This window comes from Frankliniella occidentalis, unplaced genomic scaffold (assembly GCF_000697945.3).
Source record: "Frankliniella occidentalis isolate FOCC.00 unplaced genomic scaffold, Focc_3.1 Scaffold5, whole genome shotgun sequence".
NCBI lineage: Eukaryota > Metazoa > Arthropoda > Insecta > Thysanoptera > Thripidae > Frankliniella > Frankliniella occidentalis.
This window is the reverse complement of record NW_026267135.1, coordinates 366,276-386,142: the sequence shown is the minus strand read 5'-3', so window position 1 is coordinate 386,142 and position 19,867 is coordinate 366,276. Positions and strand designations below refer to the sequence as shown.

General features: G+C 46.6%; 4 protein-coding genes across 4 annotated transcripts in view; all 4 read left to right on the top strand.

Moving 5' to 3' along the window:
• LOC113215733 (myrosinase 1-like) overlaps positions 1 to 6,436 on the top strand; it is a 28,865-nt gene extending 22,429 nt beyond the window's left edge. Inside the window, exons 7-11 of the mRNA XM_052269241.1 lie at positions 1,430 to 1,666; positions 2,954 to 3,111; positions 3,330 to 3,467; positions 5,649 to 5,758; positions 6,084 to 6,436. Coding sequence (XP_052125201.1) covers positions 1,430 to 1,666; positions 2,954 to 3,111; positions 3,330 to 3,467; positions 5,649 to 5,758; positions 6,084 to 6,312 — 872 coding nt within the window. The 3' untranslated portion in view covers positions 6,313 to 6,436. The remainder of the gene's footprint in view (positions 1 to 1,429; positions 1,667 to 2,953; positions 3,112 to 3,329; positions 3,468 to 5,648; positions 5,759 to 6,083) is intronic.
• A 2,644-nt stretch (positions 6,437 to 9,080) lies between these two features.
• On the top strand, positions 9,081 to 9,704 carry LOC127749903 (uncharacterized). Its single transcript, XM_052269928.1, has 2 exons — positions 9,081 to 9,564; positions 9,680 to 9,704. Exons 1-2 carry the CDS (start codon positions 9,083 to 9,085, stop codon positions 9,702 to 9,704), a joined length of 507 nt encoding a protein of 168 aa, XP_052125888.1. The 5' UTR covers positions 9,081 to 9,082.
• On the top strand, positions 9,576 to 10,216 carry LOC113214494 (uncharacterized). The gene is made up of 2 exons (XM_052269920.1): positions 9,576 to 10,062; positions 10,157 to 10,216. The coding sequence occupies exons 1-2, from the start codon at positions 9,709 to 9,711 to the stop codon at positions 10,214 to 10,216; spliced, it is 414 nt and encodes a 137-aa protein (XP_052125880.1). The 5' UTR covers positions 9,576 to 9,708.
• A 256-nt stretch (positions 10,217 to 10,472) lies between these two features.
• LOC127749902 (uncharacterized) lies at positions 10,473 to 11,245 on the top strand. Its single transcript, XM_052269909.1, has 3 exons — positions 10,473 to 10,712; positions 10,774 to 10,789; positions 10,871 to 11,245. The coding sequence occupies exons 1-3, from the start codon at positions 10,473 to 10,475 to the stop codon at positions 11,107 to 11,109; spliced, it is 495 nt and encodes a 164-aa protein (XP_052125869.1). The 3' UTR covers positions 11,110 to 11,245.
• The last annotated feature ends 8,622 nt before the right edge of the window (positions 11,246 to 19,867 follow it).

The window sequence follows — 19,867 nt, the reverse complement described above, 5'->3', positions numbered from 1 at the left end:
TGCACTTTGAATGATGCAAATCGGCCGAGCCGTTTTCGAGAAACATTTGTATCGTTAATGAGTCACGCGTGGAGGTTTATATTTGCTGGATTGTTAGGAATTTAAGTGTATTTTGAGTTATTTGGTTAATGCGTCTAGAAGATGATCTGCAAATAAGTAATTGCCAACAAACGAGGAGCCTGAGGGATGACTTGACCTTCGTGAAACCTGGCGAAACTACGCAGCACCCATTAAAAATACACCACTACTTCCTACTTCTTACGGGACAAAAATACCAGGAGATTCTTTTGTTCAATACGAGCCACTTTGTCCGAAAGTTAAGTTAGGCGAAACCGCGCAAAACTCTCGGCACGCTGAAAGAACAGAGGTAAGATATAACACCCTTTAAATGTTATATTGAAGGTCATTACTGTATGGAACTCTATCATGTTTAGGCTCGTTCGAAGTGAAAATTTACACTGACAACAGTTCTGTTCACTAAAGGGCCTTTGGCAAATAGTGCCCCCCAAAAGTTGCCATATCCGACCAGTTCTATCAGTGCACCTAGTTTAACACGTAAAAGTGTCAGCACCTGGTGTTACTTCGCAGCGCCCATTTAAAATACCTTACACTAAAACGCTTGCAGTTCAAAGGCGCGTTTTTGAAACGCACGCAGTTCATCCGCGCGTTTTAGAACTCGCAGTTGTTTACTCCTTCCAAAACACGCGTAGTTGGAGATCACTGCGCGCGCCGTGTCGAGCGGCGGGTTTCAGTGGGTCACCTGCCTGATCCGCAGCGTAGCAGCCGGTGACGTACTACGTGAGTTCAAAATAACACGCAGATTAACTGCGTGCGTTCCGAAATACGCGTTTAAACCCGTGCGTTTACACTGTGAAAAATAGTAGGGAGGTTTACAGGAAAGTTTTTCTTGACGCAAGTCCTGAAAGTAAAATTTGCAATCGTAAAAATAAATGCAGTACGTATCCACTTAAAATCTATTGGCGAGTAAAAACTGTGTTATCGTAAATTTACAACTAAAATTATAATTCGAGTTTACAAAAACTTTGTAAATGTACGACGACACAGTGTTAGTTTAAGGTATCCAACTACTTCCTACCACACAGTATAAACAATGTCTCCTTTTTCGAGGGGAAAGGGAAAGCTTTGACGAACTCACATGTTTGAGGAAGAGTCCCCCGATCTCGCCTCAGATTTTGAGAAATCTTCTCGAAAAATGAGTTAAAATCTGACATTTTTCAGGAGACTTCCTCGAAATCTAAGGAGGTTTCGTCGAACCAGGAGAGTTCCTGAGAGTTTTCCCTTTTCCCAAACAAAATAAATAAAATGAGGTATTGTTTTTACCGTGCAGTGTTCTTGAACAGCTTAACAAGCCACACTCTTCTCTGATTGTAATTATTTTCTCGGTTAATTTTACGTTCTAAACCTTCAGGAAAAGTCGGTATATCTGTGGTGGTCTGGCCATCATCACCAAAGACTACACAGTCTGAGGATGTGATGGCATCCGAAATATTTAATCAACTGTATGTCGGCACGCTGATCCACCCGGTGATTTTTGGGGACTACCCCCCTGTCCTGCGCTACCTTGTGGACAAGGCGGACGCCGAGAATGGCCTCAGCGAATCGCGCCTTCCGGCCTTCACCCCCGAAGAGAAAAAGTTACTCGCAGGTTAGTCGCTACGTTTATGGTACACTGTACTTTGATTAATGATTGCTTATCGTTTTGAAAGATAAAAACAAAGCTACCAAAAACTTCTTGTAACACGGTAAAAACGAAGTCCCATTTTTTAAAGGAAAAAAGGAAAACTTTGAGGAATCAGTAACTTCGAGGGATTCTTCTTGAAAAATGAGAACGACCCTCGAAGTAAGTCACAAATTTTGAGGAAGCCCCACAAAGTTAGCGTGGCCAACATGACGAGCTGCTGCGCCCACCTCGCTACTTGAGAGCCTTGTAACAACTAACAAGGTAGATGTACGCCAGACCACGTCTCGCGTAACAGGCTTCGCGATACCTCACGAAACACTGTTACGCTGCGACGCGCCTGGCATACATCTACCTTGGCCTGCGGCGCTGACACCCGAGTCAGGTAGTGCAAAAATGTGCACAAAGATATAGGCCTCCGGCCCGTCAACGCCCGTCACTTCGACTAATCATGCAGGGTTGTACATTTTTTCGCTTATTTTCGTCAAAAACACCCTCTAGCGCCTCAACGGTTTGAGCTAGAGCAAAACGGACAAAATTTTCGCCCATAGGGCTCTACTTTGATGAGTTACCCCTTAGGAAACCATAAAAAAATATTTTTAAAAAGCGTCATTTTTGGGAACTGTTGTTTTCGATTTTTTAAAAATCCAATTTTTGAGCTAGAATGCTCATCTTCGAACTCGATCTGTCTTTTTATGATACAAAACGACCCTGAAAATCCCAGGTCGCTCGCTCAATTCGTTTTCGAGTTTTCGTGCGGACAGATACACAGACAGACACACAGACAACAGACAGACAGAAAAAGTTTTTTCCGACCAGACGGAGTAATAGGCTTCGCTAATCGCTCAGCCAATCAAATTGTCAGTTGGTCAAATTTAATATGTCAAACTTTGCAGGACGAGTTCCGCAGCTCTAAACCTAAGAGATACAAATTAAATTTGACCAACTGACAATTTGTGACCTTCTTTGAGGGTCGTTCTCATTTTTCAAGAAAAATCCCTCAAAGTTACTGACTTCTTTAAAGTTTTATCTTTTTCCTTTAAAAAATGGGACTTCGTTTTTACCGTTAACTGTTCTTTTTTGGGAACGGTCTAATCAATGCATCGCTGGACATATCAACATGTCTGCCTAGATCTCCAGGCCTCAACCCGCGACTGCACTGTAGCTATCTCTTGCAGCGATTTTTTGATTAGTGTGATCGTGATCATCGGCTCGTCTACGTCCCGTAAACATACACGTATCTTATGTTTGCAGGCGGGGTGACTGACTACATAGCTGTGAACGTGTACAGTAGGTGCACAGCTAGTTACAACCGCAATAAGACATCTGGAGCCGAACAATCAATACTTCTGGGCCCTGTGATGAAAGATATGCCCTTCGTCGAGGTTACCGGCGTTGGCAACTTTGATGTGGTACGGCAACTACCTTGCAGCTTACACTCACTGTCAAGAGATTAACAGCCTATAATTTCAGTGTACAAATATGAATCGGGTTTGAATTTCCTCTGAATTGGCCTGAATTGCCGTTGCATTCACTTAAGTGCCTAGCTGTCGGACAACTTAAAATATAATTTCACAAGACATCAGGTCAAATAATTCTGAATTATAACTTGTTTTAATTGTTATTTTAGACTGAAGAGTCTCTTATGCAAGATGCCCTCCTCTGGATTTGGCGCACCTACCACGTTCCGATCATCATCACTGAGAACGGCTACGGAGATCAGAAACATGTGGGGGTTAAGGACACCGTCCGAGCTGCATTCCATAGTGTAAGACCCGTGGGAGGACGTAGCGTTTCAGACTGAGGCCGGGTTTTCAATACGTTTAAGTCAAAGGAGTTTTTCTTGGATCTAGGTCCACTCACCCACGTGCCATTGACCCAAAGTATTCTCACCAGGCGTAATTCACCCTCAAGTATTTCACCCACGCATGATTCCCTCATGTGCGATTGGCCCAGGAGCACTTCACCCAGAGTTTTATTCACAAAGTTTACACAATGTTTTGTTTTACAAAGCAATATTGTTTCCGCATGCACGTGTGTAGTCGAGCAGGCGGTCTGTTGTCTAGAATTCTTGGTAGCGGCCGGTAATGGTGTGAAGTCGCTCGTTTATTCTGGCGTACTTCTTCTGTGCCTGCCGAATTGATCGTCCACACCCAGTGTCTTCTTGTACTGGCCTTGTTTTCCGAGTGATTGCTGTACAGATAAGCTCCCGGGTGGAAGGATCTGTACTTCTAACTGTAATGGCGCACTGTACACGGATCACATTCACAAATGCATTCAAAGTGTGTACAAAATCAGGTCAAATTGTGTTAGGACTACATATGTTAACGTTTATTAAAATATTGTCAGAATGTATAAAATGTACAGCTGTAGCCTGTAGTTAGACCACAGTTTAAATGCAGATTTCTATACTTTTTCTGTAGTTAAGTCGCAGTTTTACTTCAGAAAAACTATAGTTTTTTCGGAATCCGCACAGTTTAACTGCAGTTTGGGCGGTTAGTTTCGAACTGCACTCCGGACAAGAGTTGCGAAGTACAAACAAAACCTACAGTTAGTATCATACTTAAAGTGCAGTGTCCAAAACTTCGTTCAAAAATTTTTATTTCGAGAATTTCTCTTACTACCACCCTTCTACCTTCCCCCACTCACCCCCTTTCATCCGATTAATTGATTGTAGAACTATTACCTTGATGAAAGTTGATGGGAGTTGATGGGAGTTGAACCTCGGACGTCGGAGTTGGTAGCGCAGTACGATGACCACTGAGCCACTGCGACACCATAGCTTTGGTCTCGCAGTAACTCAATGACAAGCCAAGCACTCCGGTCCGACAACTCACAATCGAACTACAGTCGGACTACAGTCCAGCTACAGTAATGCTACATTTTATCCACCGTTTGCATAGTTCCTATGCTGTCTAAGATTTACAACCGAATAAATCGTCTCCTGCCGCTAGGTTTACATGACAAAAGCAGTGTACCACACGTGCACACCAACCATTATATGCATGTATACGTACTACGCGCGTAATATCAATATCTTTGTGTAGAAGTATTTTACGACGAGCTGGGGAGGCGTCAAAAAGCATCGTGAGCACCTCCGGCAGTTTGGGAAACATGTACTCACCCTCCTGAGTAGGTAGCTAGGCCTGGTTCGGGGTATTTCCTCTCGCGATATTCGGCCCATAGTATGCTCCCGGCCAGCAGAACGGCACGTCTGCGGGGGGTGGGGCCGAGCGGGACTTTCCGGGATGTCTTTTACCTGCAAGGGTGATGAGTTGCCTCTACTGCCCGGTATGTTTACCAGTTGCAATGTTCAGCCAAAAACAGACTTTACTTTAAAACTGACAGCAGTAATTCTGCAAACAGACCGCTCAAATGTACTGTACAGATGAAAGCAGTCATTACAATTCTTTTTAACTCTATATTTATAGCTTATAGAATGTAAAACAGACTGCATTCACAAAGTACAATTGAAAGAGCGAATCATACCGTCAATTTATCTGCTTTTAAACTACAGCAACAACTCAATATACCACTTACATTACGGTGTGCATTCTCAAGTGTAGTTGCGAGAGCAGTAAAAGTGTGAGTTATTTATATTTCTTACTGTTATTTGAGCATGTAGTCTTGATTATAAACAGCATTGGAGTTAAAATACTATCATAACTATAGTTTAGCAACTACAGTTAAGCAAGTACAGTTTCGAATGCAGTTTATCTGTACTTCTTTCCACCCGGGCTCCTTCAAAGTAACGATCTAATTCTGTCATGATATATGCACGAAAAATTCCCTTCGAGTAAGGGTATTACCATTAGTCCAAAGGAACCATTTTCTCGGTGTTAAAAATGTGTAGCGTAGCGTGATGTTCTTCTTTTGGTTCCGGCCAGGTTCGAACGCAATATGTTCAATATGTTTCACTTTCATATGTTAATTTGACCGTAATTTTCAGGCTAACCTCCGTTCCCTAGTGCGCACCATGAAAGAATACGACGTAGAAGTTCTTGCGTATTATGTGTGGTCATTACTTGATGTCTTCGAATTTTCTGCAGGTTACACTGGGTAAGTGCTCGATTGCCCTTCCCTTAATTTTCACAGCAGTGAAATTGAAATAAAGCATTCCGGTAAAGCTGAAATGCAGAAGAATGTGGGAAAGAAGAAAACGGACATGGTGCATGGTGACTTCCGTTTTCTTGTTCCCTGGCTTCTTCTGCATCTTAGCCTTACCGGAATGCTTTATTTTACTATGGAGCTCTGCACTGTTAAGGTGCTGCGAATATGTGTGTGTGTACATATGTATTTGTGTGTGCATATTTGATAAAACAGAATTTGTAATTTTCGGGGAAATTACTTTGAATTATTTTGTGTTCTGTTTTTGACGTTTCAGCCGACCTTTCGGGCTTATTCACGTCGACTACGAGTCGGGAACTCTTAAACGCACGCTAAAGGATTCATCCAAATTCTTCATTGACCTAGCCACGTCAGGAAGAGTCCCGTATGTCTCTGTACCAGACGAGAGAGGCACATCTACTGGAAGTACTTCAGCCATTGCGTCTGGACTGCTTCTTTCAGCTGTGTGGGTAACGACTTGGCTGAGGTCTTCAACTGCTTCATGACCAACGTCAATAACTTGGATACCGAAGTTGATTGTATATTGTTAAAACAACATGAATGTAGCTATCACAACTAAACAAACTGTTTTGGAAGTAGAAGTGTTAAGTAAAGTTTCATCCAATTTCACACTCGTTACTCACTTCAACTAAAATAAGTGTTTTTCTGATACAAATTTTGAATTCAAATGCCCCGACGAGCCGAAAGACATGAAAATGACATGAATTTTGTGTCTTCGTATGTATATGCCATGTCCCACGTGTCCAAAATAAGTCTCACTTATGGCAATACCACCCGGGAAAAAAAGAAAGCTGATGTTAACTGAAGTCACCTGAGTTTTACTGGTTGCCCAGCTGAAAATTCCGCCGGAAATTATTTCATGGAGTTCAAATCCCTTGAGTAATTTGGTTACAACCATGTAAAATTTTCCCTGGAACAGTGATTCCACGGGAAAGCATTGTTCGATGGAAATGGATTCCATGGAAATAATATAGCATCGGTAGTGGTCCCTGGAAATTTCTTCCATGGAAATAGCATTTCGCACTTAGGTTTTGGCGACACATGATTATTTTTTTGCTTGTGATTGCACGGAGATCCAGATCAATGAACACAGCACATTATTGGTAGCTTACATTCGACCAAAGACCAAAGAACATAAAGAATCAATAATTTTGAAACAAAATACCGTACCGCGGTAGCATGCTAAGGTTATGTTTGAGGTTAAGTGCTACGGGTCTCTGCGAAAATCTGTTTATTCTGCTTTTCAAAACCGTGCTCCGACTTTTACTTACTGGGTAGATTAATGCCGACGATATCAAAGAAACCATCGATATCCTCAATCCTCATGGGCAGTCCTCACAAGAATATACAAACGAATGTAACGAAACTTTATTCCACGAGTTGCGTGCGTCGGCCAGCGGCAGCAGCAACGAGCGGGAGGGGTCTGTTACAGGTTAGGTAGGTCGGCTCACCGCCACCACCAGCTCAGGCGAAGTGACAGTCTTTGTTTCGCTAGTAAAATCATCTGGTTCGGGGGGCCACACGTAAAGAAATGTCTTGGCATCTTTGGCATGTGCACCATGTTCCGACTATGTAAGTAAAAGTTAGACATTCTGTAGGAAAAAAATAATCTGGAACGACGACAGATCTAATTACGAGGACTCGTTTCTAATAACGTAATCACATAACCTTTAAAGCAACAGTCTTGGTTTTTCATCCCAACTTCCTAATTTCCCAATTTTTAACTCATTTCCCTCATTTACTTTTTTGATTAGTTCAATAGTCTAGTTTGATATGAGAAAGCGATGATTCTTTTCTCCAAGCATGTGCATTTGAAACAGTGAAGTTATGAATTTCCATGGAAGTTGAGATGGTTTCCGCCCAACAGTGCTTTGCGTACAAGGATGGGGTTTCCAAGGAATTTCCTGCATTTCCACGGAATTTCCATGAAACTTAGACGTTGCGTGGGAATTGCCACCACTCAGTGGAATGCGTTTCCTCCATGGAAGCAATCTCCTTGGAACATGTGTTCCGTGTAACATTACGAATCCCCGGAAAGTGAATAGCCGCGGAAAGTGATTCCGAGGGCAACTAGAATTTTCCATGGGATTAAAAAAAATTCCGAAGAAAACGAATATTATCCAGGTAACGTCGAGAATTTCCGTGGGATCGTCATTTCCGGCGGAAAAATGGAAAAACCCGTAGAAAATCGCGAATTTCCACCGGAAAGTGCCAAATTTCCGGCGGGATTTTCAGCTGGGTGGCCTAGCAGTTAACTGATGCTAGATGTAAGTTAGCTGCCATAACTGATTGAACATGTATAAAAGCTGATCATTGACCACTTGTTTTAGACTCGAATCTGAAGTTAGCTGACCGGAGAATATAGTTTTAGTCAGCTCTTATTATATATCTGTCAGTTCAATTAATGGCTGCAATCGAGCTGACATATAGCTAACGTCGTCCGCTTCAGGTAATTTCAGCTCCAAGTCAGTTATGATTTACTGACGTGATACTGGACACATCTGATTAAATCCCGAACGTGTATCACAGCTATATTCTGTATTTAATCAAGTTTGTACAACATGAGCGATAGCTGACAAATGTCTGTTGCTGAAGAATCAGAAAAGTTCACCAAGAATCAGGTACTAATCAGGGATCCATGGCAAATCGTCCCCTATTTTTTCGTCCCTTTGACAATTCGTCCCCACCTTTTTCGTCCTCGGGTATTTTGCTTAAAAAATCAATGTCCCGAGTATACTCTTGTCCCGAGCGAAAAATCTCTGCTCGCGGGGAGTATTGCCTTCGAAGCATTTGTTTTTCAACAAAGGAAAGCGGGCCCGCAGCAACCGCGGCTCGCGGTGCGGCCAGGCAAAATGCAAGGTCAACTTCTGGCTTCGGAGAAAGGAGGCAAAATTCTCAGTTTCAATGGCTACCTGTACAATAGGCATTCGGAAAATCGCGACGGATCAAGAACATACTGGATGTGTAGGCGCCGTCCGGTTTGCAAAAAACGGGCAATAACTACATCCCCGCAAGGTAAGTTTTCCCACCTGAGTGACAGTGTGGCCAGAGAGATATAGGCCCTAAAAGAGCTCTGGTTCGTTGGTAGTTGGTGTGGGTGTCGTCGATGTGATCAAGTCCGTCGAGCACGACCATGTTCCCGCACCAGAGGAGGCTCAAGCGTTACGCGCTTACGACGGGATGAAGCGCCAAGCCAGCCAACATCCTGAGGCACCCCCGGCCCAAATACTCCGGCAACATTTACCGGAGGTAAACATGGAGCGAGCGGATGATTCACAAGTTAAGATAATTTTAAGTATTTATATTATTTTACTCGGTCCTCAGTTGCCAACGGAGGCGCTTGCATACCTCCAAGAGAGACAAACAATGAAGAGGACCTTTAACCGATTAAGACAACGAGAATATCCCGAAAACCCCAAAAGACTTGAAGATCTGGCTGAAATTCCCCCTGAATTCAGAATGACGGCCAAAGGAAAGTCGTTCTTGCTGTGGGATTCGTATGACGACGATGACGACAGCGACGACGGACAAGAAGAAAACGTTCCGCAGAAGCGTATTCTACTGTTTGCAGCGAGGTCTGATCTCAAGAAACTCGCAGCGTCTGGCACACTTCAGCTAGACGGCACGTTCGATCCAGCTCCTGACATCTTCGCTCAAATTCTGACTGTACATGGTGAAGTGAACAACGAGACTCTCCCTTTGGCTTACGCCTTGCTCCCGGACAAATCTGGAGTATCGTACACCCGAGTCCTCTCAGCCATTCTGATGAAATGTGAAGAGTTCCGGATGCGTCGGCCAAGTCCCCGGCTCGTCATTATGGATTTTGAGAAAGGACTCATCAATGCCGTGAAGCTGGCTTTTCCAAACGCTGCCTTAAAACTATGCCTCTTCCACCTTCGGCAATCAGCCTTCAAGAGCTGGGGCTGCAAGTCGCCTACCGGGACGAAGAGAACACGGAGGTGCGGGACACATTCCGACAAGTAGTGGGTTGTGCGTTCGTCCCGACGGAAGATGTCGCCGCAAGCTTTCAAGAAGCGCGAGCGAACATACCCAACTCCATGAGGCCCTTCACGAAGTACTTCGCCGAGACCTATGTCCTCGGCAAGCGGGCGCAGGGTGGCAGGAGAGCTGTCCCGCCGCGCTATCCGCCAGACCAATGGAATCAGTACGAGGCCGTGCTGAGCGACGATCCCCGTACGAACAACACCATGGAAGCGTGGCACAACAGATTTCAGGTCAGTGTAAAAAGTTAAGGATACGAAAAGAAAAAAAAAACAGAAAAAACAACAACTTGAGAATAATGACACTTATTCTTGGTTCACAACCCAGACGATGGTGGGAAAGAGCCACCCTGCACTCTACACTCTCATCGGCGAGTTCTTCGGGTGACGGACATTTTGCCTCGGCTAACTCGCCCCAAGGTACAACTCGCCCCAAAACTAACTCGCCCTGATTTTGGGGCGAGTCTCGATTGCAAATTTTTGACAATTCGCCCCAATCGACCAAATTTACAAAATCTCGCCCCATTTCGTTTTAATGGCTCTATTACCATGCCGCCCCGGCCCCGGCCGCCCCCCAGCCGGCATTGTTGTCCCTCCCCTATATAAGCGTGGCGGGCGGGGGAGAGGTCAGTGCGCGGGTAGCCATGGGCGAGGCCAGCACTAGCAAAGTTCGCTACACTTCTACTCAGCGTGGGGCGAAGAAAGCAATATATGACGGGTTTATGTATGTCTTCCACCGTGAGAAGAAGGACGGGGCGGGGTGGCGCTGTGATCTGCGAGGCAACTGTAATGGCCGCATCACCGTGCTGAGGGACGACACCGTCCTTGACCAGCAACCACATACGCATGAACCTGACTGGGGTCGCTGCAAAGCACAAGAGACGGTGAGGGCAATCAAGAAGGCGGCAGAGACTTCTAGAGCGACCACCGTCGCTGTGGTTCAAGCGGGCAGCATTCCCAGGTTAATAACCTATTTTTCAATGATAATTCCATTGAAATCGGGCTAATTTGGGTTTTAACGTTGTCGCTTTTTATGCTCCAGATGCAGATGTAGCTGGGTGCCTGTTCCACTTCGGGCAGGCCCAGTGGCGCCAACTTCAGGGTGCGGGCCTCGCCGTCGCCTACCATCTCGAGGCCAACGAGGAGATGAGGGCGAACTTCCACACCCTCATCGCCTTGGCCTTCGTCCCGGTGGACGACGTCGAGGACGCATTCGACGCCCTCTCAGAAGCCAGCGTGCTGAATCTGCAGCCCATCTTCGATCACGTCGAAGAAAACTAAATCAGAGGCCGGCTCCGAGCACGTCGTGGAGGACGTGTCCGTCGGGGGACGGCTCCCCTCTTCCCCCCTCACATATGGAACTGCTACGAGCGGACTCTGGAGGGGCTCCCCAGAACGACCAACACCTGTGAGGCCTGGCACCGGCAGTTGTCGTCGCTCATCGGGAAGCATCACCCTTCCTTCTTCGTCTTCCTGAGCCAGCTCCAGGAGGAAGTGGGCGAGATTGACGTCCACATCACCAGGGCCGAGGGCGGCCACTCCCCCAGCAAACGCCGCAGCCAGCTGGAGCAGACGGAAAGAAGAATCCACCGTATCGTGGATCGGTACCAGGAGTACAAGGAGGACGACGACATCGTCGCATACCTGCGGGCCATTGGCCACAACTTGGCAGGATATTTCTGAATAAAACCCTTGAAATCCCTTGAAAAACACATTTTATTTGGGGCGATTTAGGACTGGGTCGAGATGGGTTTGGGTCGAAATGGTCATGGGGCGAATTAGTACTGGGGCGAAATAGCTGGGGCGAGCTGTCCTAGATCCGAGTTCATCAAGGAGCAAGCTGACACTGCAGTGATGATCGCGGAACTGGGACTCGGCAAGAAAGTCAAGCAGCCGCAGAGACAGAAGTACAAGCGCATCAACCAGCGTTTGCTTAACCTGGTGAACCAGTACCCGGCGTACAAAGAAGAGGGACGCGTACTTGACTTCTTGAGGGCTTGTGGTTTCACTGTTGGTTTGTAACTTGTAATATTAAATTTGTAAGACTCAACTTGACAACGTGCCAGTAAGTAAGAAATTGATTTGGGGGCAAAACATGGGGACATGAAGGATGGGGTCATACTGACAGGGGACTACAGAGGTGAGGACGAATTGTCTTAGGGGCGATTTTCATGGGGACGTAAGATAGGCCATTCCAAATTGAAGGCCCGAGTGGAAAGTTGAGGAGGTTCGAGTCTAAAATGATAGATTTTTACCAGTAATGACCTTAAGAATTGGTCCGAACACTGTGCGACGAAGCGCCAGTGAGCTGATTGATCTGAAAGTTTCGGCCGTTTCGCGCGTCAGTACCGAGGCGTGATCTTGGAGCGCACGCCGCGCGCGACACGCGGCGCCGAGAGGAGCGACTCAGTGCCGAGGTGAGTCCATATGACCTCTACTTTCAGCCCGACTACGAAAATCCGCGCTCGGCCTACCCTTGTCACGTCCAGGGGCATAAATGTCGCGAACTTCGCCACTCGAGATTGACGGAAAACTATCGAACATAGGTGGGTGTTTTTTTCGATCGGGGAGGTCGGCTAGGTCACGCCCTTTCGATCGCCGCATAGCATGCCACTAAGACGCCACGGCTCTAGGAATAATCGCGAAAAGAGTGACGAGCGCGGAGCGGCGGCGGCCGACTGACATTCGAACAATGCGCGCGCGCCGCGCCGCACTGGCTCGGGCCGCCCGGCAGCCAGGTGGTGGTGGAACCAAGGCTGGCGGGGAGGGGCCGGGCCGGCGCGGGAGGCTGGGCGCTCTGGGTCAGCCAGCAGACGACGATGCAGCCGATGCACCAGGGAAGTTTGTATTGATGTCATTGATGCCTGCCAAGTCCGGGCGCCGGCTGCCCAGACCCTCACTGACCACTACAGTTGACACTGACTGCACACGAGTCGGACGCACCGGCGGACGGAGGGTGACTTGTTACTTTCGTCGCGTTACTCTGTTATTGTAAGGTATTTATTTAGTGTTTTCTTTCAAATCAACAATCGGGCTTTCGTCTCTCGTTTCTATGGCAGTAGTTTTCTTGTGAATTAGAAATGGCGCCGCCGCCGCTTTGGAAAGAGATTGTGCGCTACACACAGCCTGATTTCCCCCGCAAACCAACGAGGCCCGCCAAAGTTGATGTTTTGCGAGTCTTCTACCACTACTTTGAGAGCGATTCTGAGAAGACAGCTGCCAGGAAGGCTGCTCTTTCTCTGAAATCGCATTGGTTGCTGTTTTTCTAGAAAAAACAATGACTTGGCAGAACATCTCAAAAAAAAATTTGAGTTTGCACCAGAAAATTATTTGGCTGCGAAAGAACAAGAACGGAGCTTCTGGGGCACTGAAGTTGAAGGCTTTTCGGGAGGAGATTGAGCTGGAGCTTGAAGTGGCCTCGGCCGATGACTCGCCCCCCACAAGGGATTAAGCGCGTGAGTCCCTCTACCAGGCCCATGGCTCGCGGCTGCGACCACGGCTGAGTAGGCCCACTGCGCCACTTGGTAAGCTGTAGCAACATTGTAATAAAATTCACGAACTATGGGGACATTGCCATGCCGTTTCTAGCGACAAAAGTATTGCACGCTTTTTTTCTGGTATTTCCACTTTGAAGCTTGTGATTCTTTTGTACTATTCTGGTCATGGTCCGTAATGCCGTCAAAGATACGTATATTTTTTTACAGTATCGCAAACAGTTATTAATACACTGTCAAAATTTCAGACCACAGAAATTATTTTTGTTGGTGTCTACTATTCCAAACAAGATATTTTTTATTATTGTGAAGGAAAGGAATTTTGACAGTGTATTTTGACTATTAAAGCGTACCGCGCAATCCCCTTTTCGCCGTCGTGTCCGGAATTTACGCCGGTCACCAGTACCGATTCGACCCACTGGACACCGGCTACGGCTTGCGGCTCGCGGGTTCTCCACCCTCGCCCTGCCCTGATTCCCGTCGGACTTAAGTTCGATGTTCGATGCCGAAGTGTGGTTACACTGATAAAAAGATTGCGGGCTGGTTGGTTGCTTCGCAATGTTTTTACAGTGTAACCCAATCTCGTGGTTAATCGCAGTAAAAGACGTAACTGCCGTATAATTGGTACGTTTTACCTTTTTAATATGCACGGTTTTTTCTATGCTATAAACATTTTTTAGGCTAATCGAAGGCACGTATGTTTTGCTCCGATCAGAGCCTGATTCAGAACCGGAACCGGAGGAGAGTGCGGGTGCACAGTATGATGCTGACTACACTCCGGAAATTGAGGCCGCTGCTAAGAATGCAGGCGTAGGAATGCTCTTACAAAATGCCCCCTCTCAAGAAGATCTGGAGCGACTGGCGGTCAATTTGGACAGAGCAAAGATAAGCACTTCCGCTGCATTCCGGACAGTGGCGTCAATGTGTAAGTTTGCGAATATCAACATCAGGACTTTGAGCGTTAGCAGGACCTCCCTCTTCCGTTTGCGGGTAGCTACACGACAAAAGCAGGCAATGGCTATTCGCAAGGCTTTCAACCCTTCTGGACCACTTACTGTCCACATGGATGGCAAGAAACTCCCTCCCCTTTATGGAAAGGGTGAAATTGTGGAACGCCAGCCTGTTTTAGTCACAGGTAAGATATGTACCGACCGGGCGTCCTGGATAGCACAGGGCAGTGTTGCGGGTCTGCCTACTCACTCTGGCCGTAAGGCGTCATTGACACCATGGCCCCTAGCGTAGGCAGGCCCGCAACACTGCCCTGCGCTCTCCAGGACACCCGGTTCGGCCGGTGGCGGCGGCCGTACTGCCGCCGCCCCGCGCTTTCCCGTCCCGGATCCCGCGTGGAGGGGATAGGGAACACTGTAAGAAATCCTGTGCTAAATCATTGCTAAGACCACAGAACTGGAACCACACCTAAAACACAGTGCGGACTTAAACCTCCTCCAAAATATTGTCAAGTACAGATCAATATCCACAAGAGTGTCTAGAATCGCAAAGAAGGCGTTTTTAGGTCATCTGTGGTATTTGTCCCCTCACTGCATTGCGTTGGCTCTCTTCGATAGGGAAGTACCCATCGAAGAAAAGTCCAAAATGGTGAAAAACCTCGGCGTTAAGCCAAAAGTTCGAGATGCGCCCACGAGAGTGACTTTGCCCTCAAACAAAAAAATGTCTGATGTCACCCTTAGCTCCTTTGTCAATTCTCATACGAGATATTTTTTTGAAGCTCTGGACATTGATATGAGTTTTTTGGAAATACCCCCTGCTAACTGGCATTTACATGAAGGCTACATGGCCGCACTCGAAACTGTCGAGGCTTTGCAGGTGGTGAATGACGTGGCTGAAAGAGCCGTCAAGCTAACCACAGAATATAATGGGCATCTCACTCACTCAGAGGAGCAATTCCAGGATATTCTATTGGTATTTATTCAATTTTTTATTTTCTAACATAGTTTCATTACATTTTACATCCTAGGACTTGTGTAACGAATTATTTTCAGGTGATGCACAAAACATTGCGAAAGGACAGCAAAGAAACGCTGACCCTTGGTTATTATTTCAAAAAAAAAAAAAGAAAAATCTAAATCAAGAATCTATCTTGAAAGCAGATGACACCAATTTAATACTATAGTATACCTGCGTTTTAATATTTCTAGTTTGATTTTTATTTGTGGTGGTTTTGCATCATTTTTTAAATGTTTCACTCGTTTATCGTCTTTGACAGGCATTATTAATAAAGGGGAGGGAGGGGGAAGCGTACCGGGTGTGGCAGTCGCGGCTGTGGGACCCTAGTATTGTTGAGCAGGGGCCTGCCGCGACCGACGCGACACTCGGGCGCTCACTCACTCACTCACTTGGCCCCCCAGCGCCAAATAAATTGTTTTCTGGTCTGCCCATATGGTTCTCTGTACTCATCGAGAGTAAAAGCTAGCTGACACCTTAAAGTTACTTATATATTCTTTATGTTTAGTCAAAATGTTTGTAAGGTATCATCTGCTAAAAAAAAAATACTAGTACAGTACCTATTATCTGCATTTGGAGACTTTTATTCTCAATCCGCAAATCAGTCTGTCCTGTCGCGCGACGAGCGACCGATCCCCTACGAGCGCGTGAGGTTTAAACTGTCGCCCAGCCTCCCGCGCCGGCCCGGCCCCTCCCCGCCAGCCTTGGTTCCACCACCACCTGGCTGCCGGGCGGCCCGAGCCAGTGCGGCGCGGCGCGCGCGCATTGTTCGAATGTCAGTCGGCCGCCGCCGCTCCGCGCTCGTCACTCTTTTCGCGATTACTCCTAGACCCGTGGCGTCTTAGTGGCATGCTATGCGGCGATCGAAAGGGCGTGACCTAGCCGACCTCCCCGATCGAAAAAAACACCCACCTATGTTCGATAGTTTTCCGTCAATCTCGAGTGGCGAAGTTCGCGACATTTATGCCCCTGGACGTGACAAGGGTAGGCCGAGCGCGGATTTTCGTAGTCGGGCTGAAAGTAGAGGTCATATGGACTCACCTCGGCACTGAGTTGCTCCTCTCGGCGCCGCGTGTCGCGCGCGGCGTGCGCTCCAAGATCACGCCTCGGTACTGACGCGCGAAACGGCCGAAACTTTCAGATCAATCAGCTCACTGGCGCTTCGTCGCACAGTGTTCGGACCAAGTCTAAAGGTCATTACTGGTAAAAATCTATCATTTTAGACTCGAACCTCCTCAACTTCTTTTTTTTGGAATGGCCTAACGTAAGAGCCTGTTCCCACTAATCAGATAGTCTGAAGTTGGCTGAGTTAACATGGTAAAGAGCTGAAGATAAATATCAGTAAGAGATCAGTAAAATGTTACTTGATGCCAGTTAGTGTTGACCCTGACAGAGACCTGAACATAGCCGAAAATAGTAACTGATGTATGCTGACCTTACGTGGACTTAATTTCAGTTAACTGTTTTCTAAGTGTTAAAGTATATCAGAGAAAAGATGGGCTAGATCAGCTGGCGCAGCTAAGTGTTAGTTAAAATCAGATTATATTAGGTGTGGGTCCTGCATCAGGTAAAAGACAGCTTGTTGACAGTTAATATATCAGTCCCACTTCAGCTCTTTTTTTCTCCCGGGCATGTACATTGTACAATATGTCCAAGCATGTGTCCGTCCTATGACCTTAATTTGAGCTTGTGTCTATTGGGGCAGTCTTCGGAAGAGCTTTGTATGTCCTAAGTCCTGCACCGATGTCCTCCGTATGGCCATCTGCTACAAATATAGGATTTGCCTAACGTTGTCCGGGACAAATGGCCAAGACACACTACATAAATACGAGTTTTGTTCATTCGTACCGTTTTCCAAGACAAAAGTCCTGGACGGATGGTACATATTTACGTTGTTCGTAAAGGTATACACTCCTATTAACTCGTCTCGGCTGTCAGCGCTGCAGGCCTAGCTATATTAGGCACATCGCCGCGTAACAGAGTTTCGTTAGATATCTCGAAGCCTGTAACGCGAGACGTGGTCTGGCGGACATATAGCTAGTTACTTACATGTTGTGACCTCTCTTCGAGCCTCTTCGTTGGGGATTTGAGACTCAACTGTATCTCGCGAGCGTGTTGGTGCTGGAGTAACAAAAGAGGCCGCAGCAGCTGCCTGCGGAGACTGTCACTCCTGGCCCAAAGGCACTACAGTGAGGGCTATGGTTCCGCCCCGCATAGTTCCGCCGGCGCTCCCTCCCCGCCAGGCCTGGTTCCCCCACTCTGAGCGAGAAGCGGCTCCCCTCTCTTCCTCCTGCCCCCCACCTTCCCCTGGGCCGCCGGCCGGCCAGCAGTGTGAGCGAGCGCGCAGTAGAGGAGCGAGGGAAAACGATCGCTATAGTTCCGCCTCTGGCGACCCCACTCACCCTCACCAATTCTGAACCCGAGGCGGAACTAAAGCGAGCGCCTACTGTAGCATAAAATTCCAGTGGAGACCGTTCGATGCACTAAATTTGGCCAAATTCATGAGGCATTCACTATCTTCAATAAGGGCCTTATATGTATCTTATATATACCATATACCTTCAAAGAAGAAGTAAAAGGAAGACATGGCGGTAATGACATGGCGAACAAAATAAGTTTACTTTTAAGGATGATGAAGCCATCGCAAGCTTCAGTCTTCGTGCCCCAGTCTCCTTAGAATGTCAAGGGTTGTTGCACACACAGAGACCCTCTCCCTTCTGTCCTGTGACAGAAGCTTGAAGACAGCCATGTCTAACTGAAGGCTAAAGACAAGTGTAACCTGTAAAGTTGGAATTGAATTCGATAAAGATCAACATAATAAATTAGAAATGGTAAGACATCACAGAAACGCTCCGACTCTGTCCACATACCAGTCAACAAAGCAGCTCCCACTTACTTTTGGGAAGAGTTTGGGATGATCTCACACGAATTCCTTACACGTGCTACTAGGACATCCCAAACATACATGCCTTGGAGCAAATCAGGATGCGTTGTGCAGCACGACCACATGGACATCCTGGCCGGGATCTGATTGGGAGGTACTTCTGAGTTAAGGTACTGAGAAGTTACTCCTGAGGATATACCTGCAGTAAAGCTCCTTGGGGTGTCCCGCCGAGGACCTACTCAGCACGTCATCGGTGAGGATGTAACACATGAGTACCTCCTCAGGGGCACCCGCCGGTATGCTCCTCGGGGCGTTCAGTCAGGGTGCTGACCAGCATGTCCCTGGAAAAGACGTTACGTATACATCTGCTAGGGATGTGCCAGTATGAATGTCACCGGGACGTACTACCTACACCCATAAAAACGAAAAGTTATGACAACCATCCGATGGTTGTGAGAACCAAGTGTTAGGGGCGAGCAGGGACAACCATGAAATATAGTTGAATCAACAATGTACGTATTGTTAGATTTATAGAGTTATGGAGACAGGGATAGGGTCAGGCTGCCTATGTACCCCTTCTCTCAACCATACACAACGTTGAGAGAATACCAAGATCAAGTACTTAAACAGCCTTCGCCTCTCTGAAGTTCGGAAGTAACCAGACGTTATGGTTGCAGTCCGACTCTCACCAGATCATAGTTGTGATAAACATGAGATGGTTAATAAGGCACTAACAATATGTGACAGTTGAGAAAACCATACATGGTTGTCCCTGGCCCTGACTGAGTGTAATATTGTTGGCTTCAGTATTGGATTACTTGAAGGGACTTTAAGATTGCAGATTTCTCTGAATTCTTATTTACAGTGTCAAAGTAAGATGGAGTAGATTTGTCTTGGTTGGCATTTTTTTTTATATCATTCAAAGTCTAGAAACATTTTTAGTTTGAATGAGTTTCCTACGATTTTCCAAGGTTTATACATTGATCAAACTTACAATCCTTATAAAGAAACAATCAATTTTCACATAGCCACTCTGGGAAAGCCCCTGGACGGAGCGCCGCATAAGGTCGGGTGCGAGCGTTCCCATCACAGGTATGTCCCGACAGTCGCGCGGTCTGAGGCGTCAGGATCCGAATCCAAAGGTCCGAGGTTCAAATCCACCCAGGTATAAGTTAAGGTAAACATCTAAAATGTGTACAAAGTTGGGTTTGAACATCTGTCCGTATAGGGAAAAGAACTAAATATTTTCCAGATTTGAGTTAGGCCGGAAAAGTAAAGCTTTTTTTGTCGTTCCATAAGACGTTCTTAATTTTTATTAAACATTTGTTCATAAATTTAAGAGCAAATTTGTTTTGTAATTTGCTTCCATAAACACGTGCTTTTAAAATTAAGATGGATTTTTCTTTGACAGTGTATGCACGGGGTAGCTGAGCGAAGTGCATTAAAATAACAGAAGACGTATGAAATAGAGAACAAAACTTTAATGAGTGTGGATCCGCCTAGTAGGCAACCAGTTCTGCCCCTTGCACGTAAGAAATGGGGGGAGGGGGGCAGCGCTTCCAATTATTCCGTCTCTGTGGTAAGCCGTTAAAGAGATGGGGAATTTCTGTCTTCAGACCCCTGTATGCATATTTAGCAACCAACCGTGCCTCCCCCCTTCCCTCTTCCGTGTTTAGAGAGAGGTGGGGGGTGGGGGGGG